Here is a 21,055-nt window from a genome sequence, read left to right as displayed (position 1 = left end):
CAAAGGCTACACCAGTGGAACACAAACTTTGGAGCCTCCGCCGTTGAATTGGCTGTAGCAACTCTGAACACAATGCTGGTATGATTTAGTCTTAATTTGCATCTGTGGAAGGATGATCAGCACCGATGAAATGTTGGATCTTGAATGTATGATACAGGATGTCAATGCAACGTTAAGTGTCATTTTAAGAAAAGAACCATACACTGGGCAAGGAATGTAAGGAGCTAACTATTTTTGACAACATGGCTTTCTATTTTTTTTAAAAAATCACACAAAGAACCATTGCAACTTGAAAGGACTAAGACAAACAAGAATGAGTCGAGACCCTCAATACACAAGGAACTGATTGAAAGGCCAGCCAGTGACCTTCAGGTTCCTTTATTTAACCTCCTTTCAGGGAGGAAAGGGAAATTACTGCAATGAACACCTGCATTTTCGAAGTCTCTTGTTTATGCTCTCTCTGCAAACTAGGCAATGTATTCGAACACCTACTATAACAGAAGAAAATAAATACATTTAGTTTTTTTAAAAAAAACAGCACAGATCTAATGAAATGTTCCTGGATGTCAATGGCAGAGCAGGCAACATATTTATAAACAACAGGTTAGAAAAATAATACTGCCAGGTGTGCACATTCTGAATGAGACAAAGTATCCTTTTACATCATAACGCCATTTAATCCGTCCGCCATATCTACCTTGTTAAATAACTAGTTGATTTCAAGTTCTCTTAAGGCACTTGGGTTCCAAAGAGGAAGTAGCCATTGGTTTGGCTGTGTTGGCTACTCTGAGGAGAAGCAGCTACCAAAGTAGGATGAGGTGGTCACCTCTGATGGCAGATGCTGAGTGGTGCTGGAGGGAAGAATTGTGGATTCTAGGCAGCTAGTCATACACCCCCTAAGCTATTTGTTGCCCTCTGATAGGCTGGCAAAGGCTGTTTCATCATCAGCGTTGAAGTAACTTTCTGCTGGCCAAAGGGATGAAGATTCAGCCTCTTGTCTTTCAGTTCAGGCAACAAAATATATTTGAACCAGCCTCGTACAAAAGTGAGTTGACTGGACATTCTGTTTCTGCAAGATGGGCTAAATCCAGCCTATAAAAATCATCTGTTCAGCAAAGTGAGTCGTACAAAGGAAAAGGATGCTACTTAACAAATTAAATTTAGCTCTTTTTCATTTTCATCCCATCCAAACAACAAACCATGTATGTATACATATTTGCCTCCTGGTTTTGTTATGTGCAGAGAAGATATGACATGCAAGGGTTTAGTTTCATACATCCAGGATCCCCTAGGTTTGGTCTGTACAGAGCTCCAAGGACCCACAAAAGGTGAAATGTACACAGGATGATGGTTCAAGGAATATACACCACTGGGTTCAGTGGTGGCAACTCATAGGCTGTTTGTTGCCTTACACAGAATATGCTCCCCACCACTCCACAGCTTCAATTCTCCCTTTCTAATTTTGACAGTTTCCATTTCGTGTTTCCCTTCCATAGCTGGGTTTTGCTTCTAAAAACTCCACTGCCCCCCACCCCTATTTTCTCTGAGGTCAGCTCTCCCATGAAACAGAAAATGGTGATCACTCCATACACCAAGTGATCTAAGGGAGAAACCCTGGTTCTCCTCTCTGTTGGAAGGCAGAGCTGTGGATTTCAAGTATCCTGCTCTTGACTCCTTAGCTTTCCCTGTTCTTTCCTTATCTACGTGTCATCTAGACCAGACGCCAGCAACTTCCAGAAGTCTAGAGTCCACATATCCCTATCTCCCCTCACACACTCTAAACAAGCAGAATATCTTCATTTATTTTGTCAAATAAGACCACGTCTATCCACTAGTGACTGCAGGAAATGATTTTGGTATAATTTTGGCTCTATTTAGGCCAATTGTGACTTCCAGTTGTGAACCTACCTATGCATGATACACAAGGAGACTTAGAATCATAGAACAGTGAAGCTGGAAGGGTCATAAAAGGCCATCAAGTCCAACCCCCCGCTTCATGCAGGAAGCCCCAATAATGTTTATTTTAAAATTGGGGTTGTAGGTTTGGAAGGAATCCAAGCTGTTAGGGGTTGCATTAGGATCCCAGGGGCTGCAGGTGACCCATAGGTTCTATTTTCACAAACCCTGGTTTATACTGGGACTACCCAGGAATTCCCAGTTCTATCTGTGATTGAGATATCCAGTCATCTAGTCCTTTACTACTGAACTCTGACTCTCCACCTCAATACAGTCCATCTATAAAATGGTCTTCCCTTAAATCAGGGCTAATGTTACCCACAGCCTGCACCAGCCTTCACCATACAGCAACTGGAAAATGATGACAGGAGTTTCAGTCCATTAACATCTGCTGAAAGGGAACATATTTTCCATCTCTGTGTTATCTTGTCTGTGATATCTGCAAAGAGACCTTGGTGGAGATTTGAAACACTGACTCTTGGCTATGATTTGTATCATCAGCAATGTAAGCATGTGATAGTTCCGTATCTCTTTCCACTAACCTCTCAGTGAACACAACACGTCACATCATTACTGTATGGAAAACTGGTCTGCCACCAAAAACCAATGATGTGGGGCAATCCCCTCTTATCACATCACAGGTTGTGTTCAACTAAATGTTATAAGGAAGAATGGGAAGGAAATATGGGACTCTGGCAGTTCTGTCTCTCTTTTAATGTCTATTTAGACTGCAAAATCTTACGCTTATGTTATTTCCATCATATGTTCAGTAGGGCCAGCCCTACCATTAGGGAAAATGAGATGACTACCTTAGACATCAGATTTGGGGCAGGAAATTTGTAGGAATTTAGTTCCTTGTTTTATTTCTACTTTAAGAAGTAAAGTAGAATTGTTTATAAAGAAATAAAGTAGAATATAAAAGATGACATTCTTGCAGGGTTTTCTGCCTCCTGTGCCAAAATAACTTGATTGGCCTTGGTTTCTATACACTTTCACCTTGGTGAGTGGAAGGCCACCATTTCCTGCACTGACTCAGGCGGCCAAATGCCTTGAGCTATCCCTGGCAATCAAAGTCAACCCTACTACTGGAAAAGGTGAAGCAGACCACCAAATTGTTTAGTTTACTATGCTATTTATATACTACCTCTGGGAGAACCATTCGGATTTTCCACCACAGATCCCCAAATATCTTGGGCCAACTCTGACAATATTGTGGATCTGATTTTCCAACTTTGGCTACACCATTTGCTCTCAAGTTAAAATTCTAGATTCTCAAGTTTCCTAAGAGTGCAGTTCATTTGAAACATTCCCTTTACAGTGACAAATCAAATTTGTCAAGAAAATACCCCAGGGAAAGAATTTCAAATGCTGTCCCCACTATGAACAGTTCAGTGAGAAGCTGTCTTTCTAACAGCTTCTTCTAGCAGTGAAGATCAAAAATGCTTTGAAAGCAGAAACATCACAACTCTCAGAAATGAGTCTGCTACAGCAGAGCAGTTTTGTTACTATAAAATGTCTGGGTCCTTAATAACAGGAACCGGTGTCTCTTCGCTGCCCATTTGTTTATAAATAAAATGGAAAGTTGGCTTGGGCTCCTTGTTCAACAAATGGGATTTGATGCGGTGAGGAAGGGCATCATCATCAAGCTGCATGCTTTGGTCATCAACCTGAACGAACAGCCCATAGTTCTGAGGCTCGGAGACTTCGAACTTCTCAGCGCATTGCTGACTCAGCTGATGAGCTGTTGAGTCAATCCGATAGGCCAGTGTCCTTGTTTCTGAATCAACTTCCAGAAAGGAAACTGCAATGAAATCCTGTAAAGAAGAACCATTATTAATAAATACAATGGAATAACAACAACAACATCAATAAGAGCAATAATACAGAACGTAGCACTATTGATGCACACTAAAGGCGATGAAGGTGGTAAGAGGACTGGGGACCATATCTGATGTGGAAGTATTGAATGGATTCGATTGGGTATCTTTAGTTTGGAAAAGAGATAATCAAGAGGTGACATGAGTAATCTTTTCAACGTGAAGGGCTGTCACATGCATGATGGAGCATATTTGTTTTCTCTTGCTGTCGTATGACTCAAACCAAGGATTTGAGGTGTCTGTCTGATAGCAGAACAGACCACCTCTCCTTTGATAGAGAAAAGCTGATTGGCCAAATATCAGGGGTTATATAGCACTGGATTTCCTGTATCAACCAGAGACTGAACAAAATGACCTCTGAAATCACCTCCAGTTCAGTGATCCTGTGACAAATGTTATTTTGGAAGTCACCCTGTGTTAAACTGAATTGGAAGGTGGAGAGAAACACAAGGTAAAGACAGATGAAGGCTTATGCACAATAAGAGGAACAGACTGAGCAGCTCTATAGGGCCCATTAATGATCTTCATAAAAATGTATGAAGGAAAGCAGGTCACAAATCACACAGTCTCTGGAGTACATGTACTATATACAAGGAATATGGGAAACAAGCAAGTATAACTGGAAATCTAGGTTCAGGAGGGTACATATGATTTGATAGGAATAAATGAAACTTGGTGGGATGGCTCCCATGACTGGAATACAGCAATTGAAGTGTATATATTGTCCAAAAAGAACGAAGAGAATAGGTAGGATGGTAGAGTAACACTATATGTAAAAAAAACCCCGTTTTTCTACACAGAAACACAGGAGGGTGAGCTTGGTTATCCCATTCAGAGCATCCGTGTTAATATAACTCAAAAACAGAAAAAGGGAAAAAAAAGAAAAAACCCAAAAGGATATAGTTGGAATCTACTACCGACCACCCAACCAAGAAAATGATGTGGATGAAACCTTTAGAGGATTAGCTAACCATTCTTAATCATCCCACAGTGCAGGACATGTAATAATAGATTCAAGTTACTGGAAGCCAGATTTCAGTTGAGTATCAGGGGAAAAAAACTGCTAAGTGTTAGAGCAGTACGACAATGGAACCAAATATCTTCCAAAGCTAACAAGATGGAAACTGAATTGGGGAATTTTCAATTTACACTCTTGATCCTCAGTGGTTGCCTGAATGCTAATCTTTTTTTTTTAACTCACTGGTACACAGCATCCCTAGAGAGGATTGCTAGAAACTGAGCCTTTGCAGCAGGGATGCGCAGTACACATGTGGTTAACAAAAAAAGACAAATGTGTCTTTTCTGTTATGAGGAACAACCTGGGGATGCTTGACAGACATGTGTCTGCTTACACTCATAATTTACAAAGTCACTTTAAGGATTAGTTTACAGGAGTCTATGAGACAGAGTCAGACTAGCAAAGAAACAGGAAGGAAGGAAGGAAGGAAGGAAGGAAGGAAGGAAGCAAGGAAGCAAGGAAGGAAGGAAGGGCTGTAGCTTTTTTGAAGAACTGATGCTTTATATAGAAGTGGCCCCAGTCTTGATATCTCATAAGGTTGAGAAAAACTCCTGGATAAAATTCTGGAGTTAAGTGCTGGCACTACAGAATTATATGGATTGAAGCATCCAACTAAGTATATGGCTGCCTCAGATGTTCCTACGAATAAAATCCTTGAATCTCTTGAGAGCTATTGGACATAAGAGGGAGACCAGAACTTGCAACGGCCTTTGCCTTCCATGTCCTCTTGTTTCTAATGTCAAATGAGCTGCCAAGAAAGCAGGTGATTTAGATAAAGGAGAGATGCTTCTTCTACAGAGGAATTCTCTGGAGGAAGAGAAATCAGGCCGATTGTCTTGGTTCAGGTAAAAACAAACGTTGCTGTATGCTCTTGTTTGTTTAAATGAGATAAAAGTGAACTTTGCTGCCACCAAGTGTTTGTAGGCCAGGAAACCCTAAAGTCTTTTAAAACTAAGTTTTCCAAAATCCTGACAAGAGTTGACGTAAGTCAAAACTGACTTGATGGCACACAATTCTTTATTTCCTTTATGTCTGCAATATGCCTATGCCACCAGTGACTGACAGTGTTCTGGAGGGGCTGCAGGGGTGGACAATGAAAGAATGGAATGCCATGGGAAGAAAGACAGTCAGTCTACTAGAAAACTGAAGGCTGGAGAAGAATAGCTAGGATTTGTTTGCTGAAACTATGATCGTAAATCATGCCGTATGTGAGAATAAAAAAGCAGCCAATTTAAGTTTTTGTTGCTTTTTACATTCTGCCACTTAAGGAAACTCCTCTGGGCCCTCCCTATTCTGTATCACGGCAGAGATGGAAAGTTTCTCCCCACTCTAGACTTTCAGATAGCTACAAAAGTGTTTGCAGGTAGGGGAAGATGGGAGGGAGGAGCCCCTGGTATATTGATGGCATCCAGCTCCAGTCTCATCTGACTTAGGGTGTGGCCACATTGACAAAACAAATTGGGAAAAGCTACAGGATTAGAAGAGGCTGATTTGCATTTTTCTCCAGTGATCACATGATGCAAAATGAAATGCAAATCAGCCTGTAATTCCTTCCTCGCATCTGTAATTTTTGTATCTGCCACTGGGCTTCTAGTTTTGTTAACCATGGGATCTGTTCACATTGATTCAGGTAGTGTGATTGATTGAACTGATGTCCCATTGCTCTCTACCATTCCCCTCTGGACAGAATACACAATTTTCTTTCTTTCTTTAAAAAGCAGTTTGATGCCAGCACTGTTGTGCTAGACAGCTAAAAAAGGGAGGGGAAAATAAAACATGAGGAAGAAATGAGATGAGGAAATCACCACTCTGCCCCTGTTTATAGATTAAGTAGTTATTCTGTAGCTGCGCCTCCTATGGGGCTACAGAAGAGCTATGTTAACAAGCTGCAAACAAGTGTCTGTCCCATCTTGTCCAAAGTTTTTCCCGTTATATAAAATTGTTTTTAATTATATTGTTATATTTTGTTGTAAGCCGCCTAGAGTGGTCTTAATTGACTAGATAGGCGGGATATAAATAAAATAAATATCCTAGACAGAGACAAACCCACAGGTATTGGTACTTCTGGAGCATCAAAGATTGGCTACTGTTGTAGATTATAACCCAGGACTGTGCTTGCATCTTATTTGCAATTAGTTTAAAATTCAGCAGCTGTGTGTGGTAGGCAAGAATCTAGGTCCCTCATATTGGAAGAACTTCACTGGTTTCCTGTCTGTCACCAAGCACAATTTAAAATACAGTGGTGCCTCGCATAGCGAGGTTAATCCGTTCCAGATTAACCCTTGCTATGTGAAAACATCGCTGAACGGGGCAGGAAAAGCCAAAAGGCTCCTTTACCCACCGTTCAGCGATGTTCCAGGATGACCGGCAGCCATTTTCGCGCCCTCCCCTCGCTTAACAAGGGCGCGAAAACGCTGTGCACGGCCATTTTGGGGCTTCCAGCGGCCATTTTGGACCCGCTGAACAGCTGATCGGCGGGTCGCAAAGCGAAGGTCGGTAAGCGAACCGCTTACCGACCTTCGCTATGCGAGTTTCGCCCTATCTAAAGCCCGTTGAGTGATCGCATTAGCGATCCCAAAAAAGGGATCGCTATGTGATTTCGGCGCTGTACGGTGCGCTCGTTAAGTGAGGCACCACTGTACCTGTGTTTAAAGCCTTATATGGCATATGGTCCAGGAAATGGAAGGACTGTGCGATGTCTTATGAACCTAATTGTGCAACTGGCTCATTTTCAGATGCAATCATCCAAGTACCTACCATCCAGATAAAGCAGGTATGTCTAGAGAAGGAAAGCCTTTTCAGCGGTGGCTTCTCAGTGGTGGCCCACCTGGCACTATGCTGTCCTTTCACCATCACACAAAGCTGTTTTAATTATTCCAGGTTTTAAAATATTGTTCTTAAAAGCACCTTGTCATTCACTGGCTAGAATCCTGTTGGGATTTTATTCTGGAGTACCTAAAGCACATAACGTTTTGGTGAAAAACTGCAGATAACCAACGGCATGCCCATCACGTGTCTGGTTGCGTTCCTGGTTGGGTGACTGGCATGTGACCAGGCCCATGACTGGCATATCATTCATGAGCTGTTATTCACCACCCTGACTAATATAATTTCAGTTACTCCAGAGCAAAATACCAATAGATTCTGGCCATTACATATTACAGTGGTGCCTCGCTTGACAATGTTAATTCGTTCCAGCGAAATCGCTGTAGAGTGAAAATATTGTCAAACGAATTTTTTTAAAAAACCATTGAAATGCATTGAAAACCATTCAATGCGTTCCAATGGGCTAAATACCTGCTCGTCCAGCAAAGATCCTCCATACGGCGGCCATTTTCTTGTGCCTGTTAAGCGAAAAAGCCTTCCTAAAAATAGCGGGGGGCCATTTTCTTCAGCCGGCGGCCGTTTTGAAACCCAACGATCAGCTATTTGCTGATCATTGTAAAGCGAAAATTGGTTCCTGAAGCAGGGAACCGATCATCGTTAAATGAAAAAATCCCATTTAAACCATTATTTTGCGATTGCAAAAACCTACTCATACAGTGATTTCCTCATTAAGCGAGGCAATCGTTAAGCAAGGCACCACTGTACCTACAGTTTGCCACACTTTTCTGCAAACCACCCATGGTACTTGGCTGAAAGGCAGTACTATATATTTTAAATATAATTAATATATTTTAAATATAATTACTATATTTTAAATATAATTAATGAATGAGTGAATAAAACGAAAGAGTGCACCATTTATTTTCTAACCTGAACAGACGAACGGGATGCTCTGGCTTTGTTGAGTGTTCTCCGTCTCTCCCAGCGATGGATAGAATCCTGAACCTCAGAGCTTAGCTGTCGGGTGACTGTGAGCTTATCATAGCTCTTGATCAGTTCTACTGCACCATATGTAGTAATCAAATAATAAGAACCTAGGAAAAAAAATTAGAAGATTGATCAGTAATTCTTTGATGCATATCATTTTCTGCAGTTCTTGATGCTTAGCCTCCATACTGCAAACTTTAATACTGCTGAAATATGGTCCTCTTCATGTTTGAATTTGGTTAATACACATGGAGGGTACTTTTATTTTACTTTGTTCTTGAAGACGTTTCCAAATATTTGCTAATTTCTTCATAGCCTTCATATTGAGTGTGGGAACAAAAGGGAAACTGGATCTAAGAATCTGATTCCCAAATGGAGAACAAAGAGGAACTTGGATCTCTAAAGGGAGACTTGATGGGACCTCATGTTTACAATTTGTATGCCAGTTCAAAGAGATTTTAGTGTCTCAATGTTGCACTTAATGGATGTGGCCAGCAGATGGCACTAGTACATCATTACAAACAATGCATTGCCTGATAATGTGCACATAATCCTATGGTAGATCAGAGCTTGTGGTTGCCCTGCACAACCTGACATTTAAAATAGCACAAGGAGCCACAGGCTTGGGACCAGCGACTGGGCCTCCCTTAAGAACAGGAGAACATTTCTGGGCCTCCACTGAGCTACAACAGAACCCTGCTGGCTGATATGTCCACTCTGGATGCACCACTGGGTTGCTTCTCATTTGAAAGAAGCCTCCACACGACATCATGTGAATTGTACCTAGTAAGCACTTGACACTCTGGTTCCATCAGTTAACCCTCTAAGTCAACAGATACACACATTCGTATGATGAGTTTAGAAGATGCAACTCAAAATTCACTTTTAAAAAATTGAACTCCCTTGTTTACATTGGTGATGAAAGCACAATAGGGGAGTTCTGCGCATGTGTGTTTTTTAACAGAACCCTACCCCTCCAGGGGCTCATAGATTCTATTCTATTCTATTCGTAATGCAAATTATGAATAGATTGCCCCATTCATGCACAGCACTATTCTGGATGGTGTACATGTATTATTCTCACCTATGCATCTACTCATGAATGACTCTAAGATCTACCAAAAAACCAAAAATAAATAAAAATGCAACATAGTTCAATGGATTTGAAACTGATTGTTTTCATTTATAAGACTGCCCAGCAAATATTGTCCTGGCCCCTTATAGGTGAAATCTAGTAACAATGGGTGAAGTCCAGGAGAAATACACAACTGGAGTTAGGCCCATTGTATCAGTGAGGATTTCATGAATCAACCCCTTCACAGATTCCATTGATTCAATGTGCTTACTCTAGCTGTGACTTACTACTGGATTTCAGCCAAGAAAATATTTAAAAGATTTGTTAAAACACAATTAAAATCAATAGCTAAGAAGAGCTCAGCACAAAGGACTTAATTCTAATAAAGAGAGTATGGGGATTGTGATTGGCCAATCAAAAAGGTACTGTATTTTTCGCTCCATAAGACGCACCTCTCCATAAGATGCACCAAATTTTTAGGAGAAGAAAACAGGAAAAAATAATCTGTTTTCTTCGCTCCATAAGACTTTCCACCCCCCTGTTTTGTGGCGGGAAAAGTGTGTCTTATAGTGCGAAAAATACGGTAATCTAAGAATCTTGTGAATTCTATTCATTCCTATCAGGGAGATGATCAGATCTTTCTTGAGTTCTGTTCTTCTGTAATGTTACCATTTAGATTTGAAATAAGGCTATTGTGATATTTAATGGGATGAAAATTCTGGTAGTTTAGGTCTATACTTCGGCAAGGCTTTAGGTTGAAGTTGGACCAAACTGTGCCTGGATCCAGAGCAGCCCAGATAATGAGTGAGTTATCTGGTTGCAGAGTCAGAGGCTGGGAGGGGTTCAATTTCCCACTGTATTCCCAGGAGAAAAACCAGCCCCATCATCTCTAGAACAAGAGAACAGTAAACTACTTCTGTGTAGTATACCAAGAAAACCTTGGAAAGATCCACCACAACTGACTTGACAGTAAATTATTGTTTTTATTTTTAAAAATCTGATGTTTTGCTTAGACCTAGTGCTTAAGGTTGTGAGGTGTGACAGCTCGAGGACACAATTCTTTACCTATGCAAACACATACTGTACCTCTCACATACAGGGATTAGTTTTAGAGGAGGTAGCCGTGTTAAGTCTGTTCTAACATATTAGGCAAAAAAAAAAGATGTTGTGGTGCATTGTATGCTATATTTTTATGTGAGCGTTTTTGTGGACAAGTCCACTTCCTCAGACAACATATAGGGGTCACTCTCCTCCATGTTTCACTGAAGCTAAATACAGACATACAGAAACATGCATGCATAGTCTGAAGGTTGGACTTTTGGCTAGCAGTCCCATTGAGTCATCGTCTGTTTTGAGGACTCCCCTTATTACTCACTCTTGCTAGCAATGGTGACTTTGTGCTTGGTGGGGCAGCACTCACAGCAGCCAGTAGAGGGCAGAGCCATTGGTGACAGAAAGCGATGGGACAAAAGTAGGAATTCATGGATAGATACACAGTCTAGCATGCTCCCATCCATCCGTTCACTCTGCTGAGAAGCAGAGAAATATGCCTTGTGCCCAAAACTGCTACAGTTTGACTCTTATCCCCCTGCTTGCTCCCCTCCTCATAGACTCACACACATTCACACAAAATGCGAATCTGAAAGTTCAGCAGCAGAGGAACACAGACAGGGTCCTGATTCCTTCCACCTCAAGATGGAAAAAAGTAGGAGATGGATGGATGGCAGTGAGGAGGGGGGTTGCTTCCTGCAAATCCTAGCCGCTTTTCCTCAGATGGCTATGTGAATAATGCCTTGATCATGAGAATCCTCCGGTATTATGGGAAGAAATGTCAGAGAACAGAAAAAAAAATCTCCTGTGCCCAGATGATTCCCCCACCTTTTGTCTTGGCTCCGCAGGTCTCTGGAGTCAAAGTATTATTCATATTGCTTACCCAGGGTTCATACACCCAATATGCGAGCTTAGCATGCAACTGCTGCATAGTATACTGTTTGCATACCATTGTCTTTTAGATGCACTGTTCGTGGTGAGTTCATGATATATCCTTATAACTGACTGTATGCCTATAAAAATTCTCCTCCTTTTTCTTTCCTTAACTCTCTCTTTCCTTCTCTTTCTGATGCTTGCCATTCTGCTCCCTTCGGCCCATCAGCAGGTTTTTTATCACCTAGGCAGCAACATGACCAAAGGAGCCTATTTGTTTGCATAAAGGTGCTCTGGGGGATTCTTGGGGCAAATGACCAGGTGCCAGATCTGTTATAAATAAACAGTGTGTTGTAGCAGTTACAGCCATCAAAGCTGTAACTCTTGGAAACCTTAAGACTTCCCTTGAAAAGCTCACTGGGTGTGGGTGGGAAACACAGGCATTTCAGGACACAAAGCAGAGGCAACAAACAAGTCAGAGGATGGCCCGGAGGTGATTAAAGAACAAATTAAATTAGCCTGCTGGGCTTTCAGCCTAGCTCTGACCTCCTTCCTGGAATGTGATCGGAAGGTGCTTGACCCAGTTCCATTTTTGTAACTTTTAGAGCTGGAACGGACCTCTAAAGATGAACTGCTGGATGGCTCAGCAGTTCAGGTGTCTGGCTGCAGGTTGGGAGTTTGATTCCCCACTTTGCCTCTTTGGCACGGCTGGACTTGATCATCCATAGGGTCCCTTCCAGCTCTGCAGTTATAAAATGATGATGATAGCATTTTCCAGCTATTTATTTATTTATTTATTTATTTATTTATTTAGTTATTTATTTATTTATTTATTTATTTATTTATTTATTTATTTATATCCCGCCTATCTAGTCCCACGGACCACTCTAGGCGGCTTACAACAAGCATATAACAATATAATTAAAACTATTTTAAATAAGGGGAAAAACGTTAAAGACAGGATGGAACAAGCACTAGGAGTGAAGAAAAAGGGAGAATCAGGAGTTAGCTGAGGGGAAGGCCTGCCGAAACATCAGTGTTTTAAATTGATTTTTGAAAATACCCAGCGAGGGAGCTGCGCGAATGTCAGGGGGAAGGTTATTCCAGAGGCGAGGAGCCACCGCCGAGAAGGCCCGATTTCTTGTCTTTTCTTTCCGGGCCTCCCTCGGCGTTAGGCTCCTCAGCCTCACCTCCTGACTCGCGCGAGTGACAGTAGCTATCTCCTTGGAGCATATGTACTAATAATTAATGTCAATTATATCAGTGCATGATGATGATTAATCGTAGTAGTGGTAGTGGGGGCGGTCGTAGTAGTAGCAATACTACCAGTTTGCTCTCAGCTCCTTTTCACCTGCAAAGTAAACATTCCAGGTCTCTTGTTTTCCTGCAGCCTCTGAGGATAATGCTGCACTCTCACAAAAGAGGAGTAGGGGGAGAAGCTTGTGTGGGAAGCGGGTGGCTTCAAAAAGTACTCTTCTTGGACCTGCTTTCACAGGGTGAAGTTTTCTGGGAGCTGTCATTTAAATTTGGAGCTTAGTCACAAAACAACAACAACCCTTCCAACCTCTCATAGTTATTCAATGGGCTGCACACATGCTTTGCATATAGAATGCCCAGACAGAACCCCTGTCAGGATTAGTTAAGGAATCAGATAACAGATAACAGCAAAAACTCTCTCTGGGACTCCGAGTCTCCCAGACAATCAGATAATACTGAAGTACATGGCTTTGCTGATTGGAAATGGTGACCTCCTGATGAACCAGCCAAAGACTTTTCTCTTCAGACAGGCTTTCCTTTAAATGACTGGGGGATGGATATATCCAATATTTGGATATATATTATTCCAATATTTATGAATATGCTTTTTATATATTATTATTAATATATATTATGCATATATAATATGCTTTAAAAATATTGGAATAACTTGTTGTTTAGCTTTTAACTTTTTTTAAACACCATAAGCTGTCTTGGACCCATTAGGAGATGGAAGCATATGAATATTTTAAATAAATAAATAAAATTTGTAGCTTAGTCACTTAGCTACCCTGTATATACTTGATTTCCAACTCAATCTATGGAGTAATCCTTGAATTGTTTAGTAGTGTCAAGCCAACTGGCAAAATCCTGTTCATTTAACTGCACCAGCATAAAGTGGATCTGGACACTGGAAATGCTGCATTTGAACAAATTGAAAGCTTCCAATCCCCCCCCCCCCCAAAGTCCTCCCTAGGTTCTCTTTCACTCTGAAGAAATTTTTGGAAGCCTCAGAGTGGGAGGTGGGAAAGGGAAACCCTTAATAGGCAAAAAGTACTGCCAGATCACTGTTGCTGGGATCAAGACCACCAGCTATCATCCTACAATGATTCTTGTCTATTAAAGATTGACACATGCACCTTGTCTCAAGGCTCCCAAAGGCTTCCCCAAGACAAAAGGGAGCCCTAGGGAGGGGGAAGTTAGAAGCTTTTGATTTGTCTAAATTTATTATTTCTGGCATCCAGATCTGGTTTATGCCAGCGTAACTAAGCGTACAGGATTTTGCATAATTAAACTGTTGCACAAGCTGTAGTCCTCCCTTCATCTGCCCCCCCCCCGGGAGCTGTTCATCTGTCCCATGAAGCTGATGCCCCCAGTGCCTTGGCTGTGGCCAGTCTCACCGGTCTCTCTCTCTCTTTTTTTAATGCTGCTGTATGAATGTCTGCAATCTTGTCAGAGAATATGCTGGCTGAGATTAGGTTCTTGTAAGGAAGTGAGGATAACAAATAAGGGAGAGATTTGCAATTATCCACAGGGAAAGAAAATGTTCCTCCCTTTTTTGGGACTATAAATGGCCATAACCAACGGATGATAGCCATGCTAGCTAGGGTATCCTGGGAGTCACAGTCCCCACCCCCCACCCACCCCCAAAAAAGAGGGTGGAGGGGGACTTTTCCAACTCTGATTGCTCTCCTGTCTGAAGACAAGGTAGTCAGTTCCATGCCATTCCATTCACTGAGATTTCGGGGCAAACACTCGACATCTCAGTGACCTATCTGTTATCTGATGTTAGCAAGGTGGTAACAGATAAGAGTGGTGAGACTCACAATGGCTGCCCAGAAGTTAAGGAAAGAGTATCTGAAGATCCACAGGATGAATTGAAATGACTTATTTTTTAAAACTGAAATTGTACATGAATTTTAATCTTTTTATATTCTGTTTTTAACCCAGTATTTTGGTGAATGTGTGTATTTGTACTTTTTAATCTGCCAGTGTTGTGCTTGTTAAACTGGCACCTTGCTTATGTATATATTACTCTCTGTACTTATATTTTAATTTGGTGGAAGCTGAATGACAAAAGCGGTCTCAACAACAATAAAACACTCAGAAATCTCAGTGAATGGCTGCAGGTCCTTGCGATGTCACAGAGAAGGATGATGGGGAGAGTGTCTTTGTGAGGTCACAAAGGCAGAGCAGGTTGGGAAGAAGGAAACATAGCAGCATGCAAACACCTTGGCACTGAGTTCTGGTGCCAGCTGGGAATGGGAGAAAGATCGGTGCCCAGACTTTAAAGACATCACATATCATATCTTTTTCTTCCGACAGTGCCTGTTGCCCCCAAGGACACCCAGAGAAGCCTAGTAATTTTCTGAGATTCTGGAAAGTGATTTAAGACTAACAAACCTAAAAGCAGGGCCCTGAAATAAATCTAAGGGGAATGCAAATTGATAACAATGAGCACAGGGCTAGTTGGACACACTCATCTTTCCCAGCCTTATCCCTTTTTAGATTCACAAACAGCGTCTTGAAACCCCTCCCTGGTCCCTCAGTGACAGCAACCCACTGGAGCAATTCTGTACCTTCCCCAAGCTGCAGAGCTGGGTCCATGAGCTCCATCATATACTCTACATTCAGAAGCACCTCGGTCAGGTCACTTCGGGCCAGAACATACATGAGCACCGGGAGGAAGTCGTCTGCTCCATAATGCTTCCCTGAAACAGAAAGAGTGTTTATTCAAACCTTCAGTCCCTATGGGTGGCAGGTATGGATGAGTAGCCCTCCATATAAGGCGTACAGGTTTCCCTCTGTATGTACAATGTCAGCACCAGTGTCCTGTGGGAACCAGCTCTCCATATCAGAGCACTGCAGAGCAGCTGGCTTGCACAGCTGCCAGTCTATGGATCAGAAACAGGACTGGACCGACGATGATGTCAACTGTAAAAATTCATTTGGCAGAAGCACAGCGTTCAAGATTATCCTGCTGGCCTTTCTACTGTTTTTTTTAAAAAAAAGCAAGGCGGAGGAAGACCCATCCATTGAGGAATTATCATGTGAAACTAATTTAAGAACTCTTCTTATATTCCAATCCTGTTGAACCAGACTATCTGCTAGCACTGTCCTGGCTGGGTTGGCATCACTGATATCAAGATACTGATCCCTTCCTCACAGTTAGACGGGGAAGGTCTGAAATTGGGAGCCTGGTCTACATGCAGTGGCATTCCACATGATTTCAGACCTTATCTGGGAGGCAAGAAGTGGCAGCAAGACTGAAGGAGAAAGCTTTACCTTTGGCAGTGGTTCTGAGTCTTTGTCTTGGACTTCAACTCCCAGGCTCCTTTGCCATTGGCCATGATAGTTGGAGCATCTGGGACTTGAAGTCTATGATATCTGGAGGTCCAAAGACTGAGAACCACTGCCCTAAATTAGCCTCCCACCCTTGAGTGTAGTGGAAGAAGTCCGGGGTCATCACCATCAATATAAGATTCAACTGCTAATCTGACCAGCTTCTGTGCATCTTGTCCAGTACCAAAGGCTGCTAAATATCAGGTACTGGGTTGTATGAAAAGAAGGATGCAGTTGCACTCCTGTGTGCTAGTTCCCATAAGCAAGTGTCTGGCCAACACAATACACAGTTAGGTAGGCCTTCCACTTGATCTTTGCTTCTGGCATCCCTGAGACACTTACTGCTTAAAAGCCTGCCTGAAGGGAATGGTCTTTGCCTGACAACTGAAGGACAAAAGGGAGGGGGCCAACCTGGCTTCTTGAGGCATTGCATTCCAAAGCCTGAGAGCAACCACTGACAAGGCCGTCTCTCCTGTCCTCACCAAATGAACCTGGGAAGGTAGTGGAACCAAGGGCTTCCCCATAAGAAGCCTCATATGAGGTGATGTACAGTGGGGTCTTGACTTGAGAACTTAATCCGTATTGGAGGGCAGTTCTCAAGTCAAAAAGTTCTCAAGTCAAATCTGCATTTCCCATAGGAATGCATTGAAAACCATTTGATCCGTATCTGCTCTTTTCCGCCCATAGAAACTAATGGGAAGCTGCTAGTCTGCCTTCGACCACTAGAGGGGAATATTTTCTTTTTTTCTTAGGTCAAGAAAGGTTCAGGGAAGGCAGGGAAAATACAGTCCAGGCAGTACAGTACCAGGCAGTCTGAAGACTGTCTCCCAATCCACTCTCTAAACGCTGGGAGGAGTGAGGAAGCAGACAGGCCCCCTTTTCACTGCCCAACAGTTAACTGAAAGTTCAAATTTTGCACTTTCCCTGCCTCCCACGTGGGTTTTTTTTTCAGTTCTTAACTCAAATCTAAGTACTTAAGTCAAGTCAATATTTTCCTATGAGAGCGGTTCATAAGTCAAAATGTTCATAACTCGGGCCGTTCGTAAGTCAAGACCCCACTGTAGCTGTTATGTGCTCTCAAGTCAGAACTGACTTATAGCAACTTTAGCAGGGCTCTCTTATCTCAAGGTAAGTGAGATATTTAAGGAGTCTTTTTACCAGTTCCACACCCCCCATGAGTTTCAAACCCTGGTCTCCAGAGGCCTCACCCATCACTCTACCCACTACCCCACACTGGGTATATCTGTGAAGTGCTGTGCAGGTTGTCGAGTGGTCTGCAGCCTTCTTTTGTGGCCATCTGTGCAACAAGTTCTTGATCTCCAAAAAGGCTCAATGGGACAGCTTGGTACAGATGCCATGCTGGCAGAGAAGAATAGCTTACGCACTGCCAAGAAGCAGACTTTCCAATGAGCCCTAGCCCATGTTCGATCAGATTCACTCTGAGCTTCCGCCATTATTGTTCTCGTCTCCATCCCACTCATTTCATCATCCCCAGCTCTTTAGTAAACCAAAGTGTTAGTCTGGCTGCACTTTGTGGGAGGTGACATTTAGGCATGATTGTGTCAATCACCCTGGCCATTTCCCCAGTCCAGAGATTAGCCAAGACCTCAACAGGATCACCTGCCAAGACAGCAGGAAACTCCACAAGGGCTGCCAGGAAACCACCAAGGTATTATTAACTCAGCTTCCTTCTCATTGAATTCCTATCACAATGGTTTGGATATCTACTCTAAAACAAAGTCATTGCACTATGATTATGATGCACTTTTCTATCATAAACATATGGAGCACTTTGCAAAATGATATTTTTAGAAGACAAGATAGGGTATCATCTACTCCCTATTCTCCGAAACATACATAATGAATAGCAAGATTGCTCATTACATTTGTAAGTGATATCATACTTCCATTGCAATTTCCACAAAGGGAATAACACCGAGGATTTGGCAACATGCAGTTTAATTTAAATGAGAAGATCGAGAATACTTCACCAAACTCCTATTTTAGTTACTATTATTATGAGAAAACTAGTATACTTCAAGACTTTTAAAGCTGGAAAGAGTAAAGTGTATTAGAACTGAAAGTGTTTAAAAGGCGGATTCCCACTTCCTGTTGCTGGACACGCGAGTCAAACAGGTATTGTCGGTCTATGAAACTATGCAAACATCTGCAAACCCATTTTTTCCTCGGCTACAAAAATGCTTTTGGGTGTCCTTTGCCACACCATAGGATTATGATGCCTGGAGCCAGAGGTTGGACATTTGATTTCCCACTGTGCCTCCTGTGACTAGAGCCAGCCTGTGTGGCCTTGGGCAAGCTGCACAGTTCCAAGGAACCTCCAGAAGAAGGGAACGGTAAACCACTTCTGTGTATTCTCTGCCTCAAACACCCTGGAAAGGGTCGCCATAATTTGGGATTGAGTTGGCAGCACACAATATATACATACCTAAGTCCATTGAATGCAATGAGCTTAAGCAGATTTAGTTATACACTGAATTGCACCCACTGTCTCGTTTCAAGTACATCCTATTAAAAAGTTTTTATTATATGTCAAGCAAAGTCAACAGAAGTTTGCATTGAGGGTAAAAATTATATGCAGTTGAGTCTTGAATAAAGCCTTTAATCCATATGTGTGCGTATGTATACACACACACACAAACACACACACAAGCACACACACTAGAATATATGTAGACAAGGAACACACACACATATACATACATACATAAACACACACACACACACATATACATACAAACTATATATATATGCATAGTTTATATGTGTTTGTATGTATGTATGTATATGCGTGTGTACATACATATACATATACTGTACACACACACACATACACACACACAAACGAGCACACACACTAGAATATAAGTAGACAAGGAACACCAGCTCAGTTGAAAGAGGCAAAGCTGATGCGTATAAGACTCACTTTATAAACTGAATTATTTATTATCATTCACAAAATCCTGTACATTTTGGAAAGAGCATTTCTTGATCTGCAAAAATATATTCATCCAAAATTGCTAGAGAGAAAAAAGGCATAGTTGTTCAATGAGTAGTGTGTGAAATGTTCCACTTGTACAGTGTGACTCTTTTCTGCAGTACTAAGGAAGTCTGAGGAACAACCACAGTACAGTTCTGAAAAACAGCCATCAATGGAGCTGCAGGATCAGCAATTAATATGGCCAACATATTTCCTAGGATCTGACCTAGTGTCAGTTTTACCAGTTAAGAGTTCTGTGGATCACATTTCACAAACCTTTTGTAAAGACCTAAAATTAAAATGCCACTTGACCATACACACCATTATATCAGATCATAATGGTGGCTTTCCCACTTAGACAAGAGGTACCATGGATATGTGAGCCCAACGATGGCCAAGTCATGTTTTGTTTGTGAACTGGCCATAATGAACTATCCACGGTAATCCCAAGAAATAAAATAGACTTGACTCTCAGTTCATCTCTGTCTGATGCACTCTTAATATAACCCCTATGAACCTTCCCCCCCACCAGCCCAGTAGACAGGAAATCCTAAAGGATGGGTCTATCAGCTCTTAAAGTCCTCCTTATAAAAACAGTTGGATAGGAATGGAGCTGCTTTTTTCCAGGGAGAATGAATGCACATCCTCAATCTCTTTTATTTGGGTAATTGGATTTTAATTTATATTTCCAGGGAGAATGGAAGGGCCAATTCTTTACATTGGTATATTATGCACTCCCCTTATATTCTAATGTTTTGCCTCCTGGGCATCTTTTCTGCTGAACATTGCAAAAGAAGTTTCTGAAATCAAAACAAACAAACATTTATGGAGCACTTCTTAATCAACTTATGCTTTGGTGCCTCATCAGACCAGGCAACTCAGGAAATATAGTGTCATTTAGTTTGGATATGTTTCGGTTGTTCTTTTCGTAATCTTTTCAAAATGCAATTCTTTGAGAAGTGAATGAATACATTTGCAACACTGATTAAAAAAGTCAGTCCCATAGATTCCAAGACAGTAGCACATTATTATACCAACACTACAAGATCCAATTGGCGCAATATAAATTTATGTATCCTACTTAGAGAATACTAACAATTACAATACTGTGGTTTGTACAGGGGAGATTAATGTTCATGGAAGCCGTGATGCTGAAAAAGATATGAAAACTGGGCACTCAAAGCTTTGTAATTTAATATGCTAATACTAACAATTTAAAGTAACATTTTATCATCATCATCTGAATAGAAATGATTGAATTAGTCAGATTTTTAGCCACTGAAATTCTTGCTCCCTTCAACAAACAGAAAATTAATTCACTATATTAATGGCAATATAATGGGATTTTTAAAAAGGCAAATATATACCCACGGGGTGAATACAAATTACCATTTAATAGGAGACAATTTATGTCTGCGTGTGTTTGTGATCATCTAGTATAGTGGGGAGAATGGTGTTCTTTTGCACAATTAAGACTAGTGCACCAGCTGCACCTATTCCTGGAGAGGCTTGACCTGACTATGGTGACACATGCATTTGTCACCTCCTGATTGGATTACTATTACATACTTTACATGCAGATGCCTTTAGAAAGTGTTTGGAAAGTTGCGAAGTTCCAAAATGCTGCAGCCAGATTGTTAACTGAGGCTGGTTACAAAGATCACATCGTCCGCCTGTTACAGCAGCCCCACTGGCACAATTCGAAGTGCTAGTTTTAGCCAATAAAGTCCTAAATGGCCTGGATCCAAGCAGGGATGTTGCCAAGTCTTTGGGTCTGAGTCCCCTGTCTGAGTCCG

The 21,055-nt window shown here is 41.7% G+C and overlaps 1 protein-coding gene across 1 annotated transcript in view; it reads right to left on the bottom strand.

Annotated features, from left to right (window-relative positions):
* Positions 1-333: 333 nt before the first annotated feature.
* The window catches only part of RIN3 (Ras and Rab interactor 3), a 100,258-nt gene continuing 79,536 nt past the window's right edge, over positions 334-21,055 (bottom strand). Inside the window, exons 8-10 of the mRNA XM_072986590.2 lie at positions 15,499-15,630; positions 8,608-8,771; positions 334-3,770 (exon numbers count right to left, since the gene is read on the bottom strand). Of these exons, the coding sequence (XP_072842691.2) occupies positions 3,462-3,770; positions 8,608-8,771; positions 15,499-15,630 (605 nt within the window). The 3' untranslated portion in view covers positions 334-3,461. The remainder of the gene's footprint in view (positions 3,771-8,607; positions 8,772-15,498; positions 15,631-21,055) is intronic.

This window comes from Pogona vitticeps, chromosome 1 (assembly GCF_051106095.1).
Source record: "Pogona vitticeps strain Pit_001003342236 chromosome 1, PviZW2.1, whole genome shotgun sequence".
Classification (NCBI taxonomy): domain Eukaryota; kingdom Metazoa; phylum Chordata; class Lepidosauria; order Squamata; family Agamidae; genus Pogona; species Pogona vitticeps.
Note: the sequence above shows the minus strand (reverse complement) of the source record. Positions and strands in the feature narration are given on the sequence as shown.